At 39.4% G+C, this 7,783-nt stretch overlaps 1 protein-coding gene across 1 annotated transcript in view; it reads right to left on the reverse strand.

The window, feature by feature from the left end:
* strc1 (stereocilin 1) overlaps window positions 1-2,796 on the reverse strand; it is a 54,600-nt gene extending 51,804 nt beyond the window's left edge. The window contains exons 1-2 of the mRNA XM_020534306.2: window positions 2,037-2,796; window positions 238-262 (exon numbers count right to left, since the gene is read on the reverse strand). Of these exons, the coding sequence (XP_020389895.2) occupies window positions 238-262; window positions 2,037-2,796 (785 nt within the window). The remainder of the gene's footprint in view (window positions 1-237; window positions 263-2,036) is intronic.
* Window positions 2,797-7,783: the final 4,987 nt, after the last annotated feature.

Raw genomic sequence — 7,783 nt, forward strand, 5'->3', positions numbered from 1 at the left:
AGTTCTTTCGGTTTTTATTTAGAAGAAATGTTTTGGTACCAGTGAAAAGTCATTATGTACTTTTAGATTCGATATAGGGCCATTTAATATCATGAAGGGAAAGATCAGAGGAGCCAATATTGACCACTTCGAGCCAATACTTATATTTGCTTATACTTATAAACAGGCAATGAAAGATGAATTGTAAACTCATACTACAAAGTTCAACTATTTAATGCAAACTGCTTAGTAACTCACCAAATGAGGAGCTGTTTCAGATTCCCTGTAAAAATAAACATTAACAGTAAAAAAAACTGAACATGAAATGTAGACATGAGGCATCAAACTATAATGGGACTTCCACTTAGACACAGTAACATTGGAATAAAGATGAAGGCCAAAAACAGAGAACATTTAGGCATAGGAAGAAGGGATTGATTGAGAAGTAACCATAGGAACGTGAGGAAGTTGAACAAGTAGGCAGTAGACGGTGGAGTAACAGATGTAGTGTTATATGACGCAAAACAAGGAGACCTAACAGTGGATAGATTATCCGGATGCTGCTGCTAGGTACAGCTCTGAGGGTAAATGGGCAGGTTGAAAAAAGCCTGTAAGCAGCTTTATTTTTACTATAGCAATTTTACTACAATAAATACTTTTGAAATGTGATTTCTCCTGTATTTTCTACATTAAATCAGTCAATTTGCATATAGGAAGCTCCTGCAAACACCACTGTGTTAATGACTATGTGTAATTTTAGTGATGTCATATGAAAAATAAATATTGGCCCAGTATGCTGGGGAAAAATCCTCTGCTCTGATGGGCAGATGTCTCAATCCAGAAGTGGCACCTCTGACAGTGCAGCATACATCACTACTGCAGTGGGAGTGCCAGTCTAAGCTGTGCTCAAGACACTGAGGTGGAACGAGAACCTACAATTTCCTGACAAAGAGGGGTGGAGGCAAAGACTTCAATGAGTCACAGCTAATAACTAACATTAGGAATACATTCCTCAAAGGGATCATACCAATTTTATGACCCTTGATTCATTGGGCAAACAAAATGATTAGGATCCTCTCTTGGCTCGTGATCCTTCCTGTGGACTTTTCCTTTTTGGACAACATCCAGTTTATCAAAAACTGGCCTGTTTATGACAAGTGAAGCTTGGACACTTGAGCCTTGTGCAATGCTGTCAACTGGGGAATCAAATTCTCCACAGGCCAGGGCGAGACCACACAACCTCAATGTAAATAGGTCCTGTGCAGTCAACAGAAAGGGAAGGACCTAGTCCAAACTAAAAACAAATACTGCAGGTGCTGGAAGTCTGAAAAAGAGAGTGTGCTGGAAATACTGGTCTGGCAGTATCTGTAGAGAGAGAAACAGAGTTAACATTTCGAGTTCAATGACTTTTTCTCACGAAGTATCAATTTAAAATGAAGTATTAACTGTTTCTCTTGATGCTACTAAGATTTCTAGCACATTGTTTTTATTTGAGAACATCAATCCATCTGTCTCTGCTCTGGAAGCAGAGTTTGTTGCTTTCACGTGTTTGTCAGTAGGCGGGTAATATCAAATTCAGCTCTCTAAGGCCTTGAAATGACTGAAACTCACTTGTAGTCACCACTCTCTGATGAGTGCTCAACAGTTTTTGAAAGAGAGCAGTGTATGTGTTGGAGCAGAAGAGAGTGGCAGCAACCAGGTGAGTGCGGGGATGGGGGGTGGTGGTGCAGACATGGACAGCAAAGAAAGGACAGCAAGAGAAAGCACAGGAAAGACACGGTAGGAAAGAAAGTTAGACTGAAGGGGCAGGCGAGAATCAGAGGACAGACAAGAGTCAGAGAGGGCAAGAGACACAGAAAGCAGGTGACTGCAGGTAAGGACAAATATTTGTGTGACAATATTAACAGCAGATACTGGGCTGAGTTTGATTGGTGCCTATTTTGAAATAACTGAATCTTTTACTGTTCTCGCCTCAAATGAAAAATACTGCTGGAAGTCCATATCCTCAACAGGAAAGAATTTATGGAAAATAAATGTGAAATGATACGATTCCTTACCTTGGGAACACTGTCCTTTAACATCCAGTTTAATTATATTGTTCAACAATAGCATTTGTTCCAAGACAAAGTTTGTTAGCGTCAAAAGGATTTGTTTTGTGATGCGACCAATGTAAGATTCAAACAATGGGAACACAGTCTGACCAAAGAAATACCAAATGGGCTTCAATTCATTGGAAAAGGCTTGACGCACCTTCTTAACGAAACTCAACAGTATATTTTGAATACTGAAGGGGTCAGTCCCCATTGTTGACCTATTTGACTTCACACTGACTGCAAGAAGCACTCCAATGTAATCACTGAAGGATCTTCTGCTCATAACTGAAGTAACGTAACAGGCTTCATCCTGTATGGACCTTAGTACAACTTTCCAGTTGACTCCTGATGGCATCAACTTTTCAACAAATGCAAAGAAAGGTTCAGAGTCCTTGGTTGCCTGAAAAAGATAGAAAAGCAGCTGGGGCAGTTGATAGTGCAGCTCTGAACTTGTAGCTCCAACCTGACTGCTGAACACAGCTTTCCAGATCATGTAGTAAAATTCCCATTTGTTTGCTTGAGTTGCGCCACTCATTGCCAATCGAATGGCCTCCAGTACAGCAGAATCTCCTGAGGAAACTCTAGCATGAAGGGGAGAATTCAGAAGGCTCTGCAGAGATCTCCTTAAGTTATGGTAACTAGACCGAGTTACATCAGGAGATAATTGGGAGCTGTTGTTTGAGATCTTTTTCTCTGTTTCTTCTTCTACCTCTTTAGTTGACATTTTCGTGTTGTTAAGTTTCCTGAATAAAGGATTCATAGATTGCCACTTGGTTTCAGAATTGTGAGGCTCCCCAGTACCTGAAGACACTGAAGGGAAAATAACACACTGTAAAAGTCATATTAGTTTCTGAAAATTCAAATTAATGATTTTAGTTAGACTGCTATTATCTCTCTTATACAGAGATTAGTTAAACTATATTCAATAGTTACCATGTCCGCTATCTTTCAGTAGATAAGATTTTGAGGGTCATCCAAGGTGTTTTTAAGATGGTTAAATTATTCAGTATGTTAGTTAGAGAGGAACCATTTACTTTAATGGAGGAAATCCAAAACAAGGAGAAGCCAGGAAGTACAAAGCTGTAATGGCTGCCCGTTAATTGAAAAATTAAAAATTCAGATTGATACATCTTTGTTAGGCAAGGCTATTAAGGGTGATGAACCTATGGCCTGAGTTAATATACTGATCAGTTATGATCTAATTCAGTAATGCAGGGACTCAATGGCCTCATCTTCCTGTTCACTTTTTGTCTCCGTGTAACAATGGCTTTTCCATTTGAGTAAACGTTTCGCCATCAACTTCAGAATTTCCTCTGGTGAAGGTGGGCGACATCCTTCAGATAGCTCGCTGAAGTGCTTGATTCCCACGTAGAAGTCTCAACAGCAGGTCCCTGCAGGATGGTCAACTATTGGGATGAGATGTGTTATTCCAGCCCTGTGCGTAATTAGTAGCCTATTCAGTGACTTCCTGCAATTAATAATCTGGGAAAGGAGCCCTAACTAATATCCTCCTCACTCTGGTTCAAAGTACAGAGGCTGAACCAAGTCCATATAATGTTACAAATCAGGACTTCAAGCTGCTCCATATGGCTCAGCATCTTACCAGAAGTTTCAGTTCCTACATGCAAAACTTGAAAATCACCTATGATGACAACTAAAATGCAAAGATTGTAAGAGGCTTGTGCACAAAACCTAGACTGACATTCCCACGGCAGTACTGAGGAATCACAACATTGGCATAAATGTTGTCTTTTAATTAAGATGTTCTAAGGTCAACCACCTTCAGCTACTTCATCAATGACCTTCCTCTGTCAAGAAGTAGGGGTATTTGCTGACATCTGCACAATGTTCAGCACCATCTGCAATTCCTCAGATATTGAAGACATATTTGTCCAAATGCAGCATGGTTGGGACAAATTCAGGCTTGTGCTGATAAATGGCAGGCAACAGTGCCAGGCATGACCATCCCCAACAAAAAAGGATCTAACCATCTGCCCATGACATTCAAAGATATTACCATCATTGAATCTGCTACAATCAGCAAACGAGGGGTTACCATTCAGCTGAAACTGGACTAGACCAGTCACATAAATACTATTGCTACAACAGCAGGTCAGAGCTTGGAATACTGTGGTGAGTAACTCATCTACAGTCTCCCCGTACCTGTACACCACAAGGCACATGTCAGAAGTGTGATACTCTTCATTTTCCTCAACTAGTGCAGCTCTAACAACACTCAAGAAGCTCAACTCTATGCAAAGTAGCCCACTTGATTGGCATTATCTACCCCTTGAACACTCACTTCTTTCAGATCAAACAGACAGTGACAGCAATTGTAACAACTACAAGATGCACTGTACTGACTCACCAAAATTCTTTTGATAGTACTTTCCAAGCCCACAATGTCTACCACTTAGAAAATCAGGGGTAGCAGATGTATGGGAATAGCATGACCAGTCAGGCACTATCCTGACTTAGAACTATATTGCCTTTCTTTCATTGTCATTGGGTCAAAATCCTGGAACTCCCTTACAACCACCACTGTGTCTCCTTAAATTACTGAAGCAGTTCAAGAAAGCAGCTCACCACCACCTTTTCCAAAACAGTTAGGGGCAGGCTATCAATACTGGCCTAGCGAATGACACCTTTATATCATGAATAGAAGAAAACAGAAAGTTAAACTGAGGCCGGTCTACTCCCTCAGATAAACATAAAATACCTCATGACACTATTTTGAAGAAGGGTGTTCTGGACCAACATTTAATCTTCAACCAACATTAAATAGATTACCTGGTCATTATCATATGGCTGTTTTGCAGGAGCTTGCTGCACTTAAATCGGTTGTTGCATTTCCTACACTACTGGCTACACTTCAAAAGTACTTAATCGGCTGTAAAGTTATCTGGGATGTCCTGAGATTGCAATGTAAGTCTATCTTTCATTACCTGTTAATATGAGGAGAGCAAGAATGATTGCCTTCATCATTTTATTAATTACTCCCACAGTTCTTCAAATTGCAATGAGGTCTCCTTTAGCTCCTGCTGTAGAAAGGTGATTTAATGAATAAGTTTACAGGCTTGATAAAAGACAAGATACAATCATTAGGTATTCTTTCAAACTTATTAAGAAACATACAGCAATAAAGTGCCTCTGAATCTTCAGCCATCATTTGGACAACATTTTCATAAATCTCTGTAATTACTAGAATTCCCTTAATGTGATGTTGATACCTTTTCTATGCAAAGTTAGGCAAAGAAGTGGTAATCAGCCACAGTATTGGCTTCAACTGGGCTGGGAGTTAAGAGGGGCAACGTCCCCGCTTTTCACTGCTGTACAGTAACTCTCAGTGGAGTATGGTACCCCGTGTCTCAATGGTAAGTGGGGTCAGGTTCAGTCATGATGAACTACACAAATGAAGAGTCTTCAAGACTTTCAGTCTAGACAAACACATGATGAATGGTTTCAGAGATTAAAATATCCCAGTAAGAGCCGTAGCTTCAGAACAGAAAATTGAAAAACTACATTTTTGTTCCATTGTTAATCAATTGTATACCTGTTTTTCCAGTTCAAAACGTCAATCTGTTGATCTGTCAATCATACCACGTTATGATTAATGGATCTCCTCAGGTGGATGCAAGCGCCAAATGGCAATATTTCAAAGAACAGCAACAGAGTTCTCATTAGTGTCATATCCAGTATTTATCCCACTAGTCATTATTATATCATTGTTTGTGGGATCTTCCTACATTATAATAGAGACCACATGTCAAAAGTACTTCACTGATTGTAAAGCATTTTGCTAAGTCCCAGGGTGATGAAAGGTGACACATAAATGAAAATCTTATTTTTTGCTGTGACTTTAGGACACAGTTACAATTCACAATGGCATTCCTAGGCACGATAATGTCATCAAGGACATGTGCAGAATAAGTGGTGACACATTCTTGATAACAATGTTCAGCGCATACATGCACAAACTTCACACATGCACTAACATAATTTTTGCAGAATGGTAGAAATGACAATGTTCTGGGCTCTAGTAAAACCCTTCTGTCCTCTCTCTGAAGCTCTTGATCCTTCCCACAGAGCAGTGCCCAGAATTACATAAACGATTCAGCTGTAGCTGAACTGCTCTAACATGAAGGTTTAGTATGATTTCCTGACTTTTCAGTTTGGGCCTTTTGTTCAAAAGCCCAAGATCCCACATTATTCACTAACTGCTGTATCAGCCTATCCTTTCACCTACAAAACTTTGTTTACAATCACCCAACATTGTTGTTTTTGCACTGCGTTTAAGACATTTCAATTAGATTGGATTAGATCACTTTCCAAATTTAACACAAAACACAAACCTAATCTACATAACTTGTCCCCATAATACAAACCCTTTAAGATGTGATGTCATTCTGGTGATTCTGGGCAGATAAGGATGAGGGGATTCACACTACTGGAAAAACCAACACCTTATTCAAATTCACAAATCTTGGATTTTTATATGAATAAAAGACATGGGAAAATTAGTTCAAAAATTCAAAATTGTACTTTATTACTCTCATTGCCCAGGAAAAATTATAAGAATTACAAGGATAATTATGTTTATTTTTTCCTTAAAGCAATTTAAATCAAATCAGCTTAAAGCAAAACTCACCCAGTGGTTTAGTGTGCTTCAGAAATTCAGAGTGGAACTGGCGATTTTTCCATGGAAGATGATTCAATTTAAAGTTACTCTGGATTTGGTCCACATTAGCATGCAGACGCTGAGCTAGCTTGGTACAGACTGTCCCCCTTTGCTTCCACCATCTATTTCTATTCACATTCTCAAATGCATTCAGTGGACATGGCACCATTAACCAAAATTATTTGTCAACATGTGATCCAACATTAAGGATCAAGTCCTCCAGCAGGTGGAAAAACAAGCTCACCCCATTTAACATGGATGTAAAGTGGCAATTGGAAAAAGAAACAGCTAATGATTTTACATCAAAGTAATTTTAGACATGGTGTAATTCTAACCTCAGCTAATTAAACCCAGGGCTGAGCTGTAAAGATGCTTTGAATGGGCAAGGCAGTTACAAAACGCGACATGTGAATAATACATGGACTTGCTTCTGACCCCATTCTCAACAGTCTCTCTTCCAGGCTAATGGGAAGGATATCACATTAAACTGTAACCCAGTCAGTTTGCAAGATGATTAAAACATAAAAGGAGCCAAACATCAAGTATGAGCCAAAAAGTCCCACCCTTGTATTAAAAGGTGCAGTGCAGTATAAATGAGAAGCACCATGAAGCATGCAATAATTAGCCTGTGGTGTTTTGCGGGATGATTAAGACACAATATACTAACAAATACTGTCTGCAGATGTCCCAAACCTGCTATCTCCCCATCAAAGGCTCTATTCCATTCTCATTTAAATGTCATTCATTGTTTGTGTGAACATAGATACATATGCACACATACAGACTGCTGTATTTTATATCACTAATGTGTTTTCCTGGCTTTCTTAAGCATCACTAGGCTGAGCGGGAAGAAGTGGAAATATATAAGGGAAAGGATCTTGGGTGATGGGGGAGGAAGTAACAAACATTTTTGGAAATGTCACTGGACACAACAGGTCAAGTTCTTTGTATTGAGCACTGGTTCAATCACATCTAGAGTATTATGAAAAGTTCTCACTGTCCTTTGAGACGTGGAGACCTGAGGTGAGAACAA

Source organism: Rhincodon typus, chromosome 33 (assembly GCF_021869965.1).
Source record: "Rhincodon typus isolate 14 chromosome 33, sRhiTyp1.1, whole genome shotgun sequence".
In the NCBI taxonomy this organism is placed as follows: Eukaryota; Metazoa; Chordata; class Chondrichthyes; order Orectolobiformes; family Rhincodontidae; genus Rhincodon; species Rhincodon typus.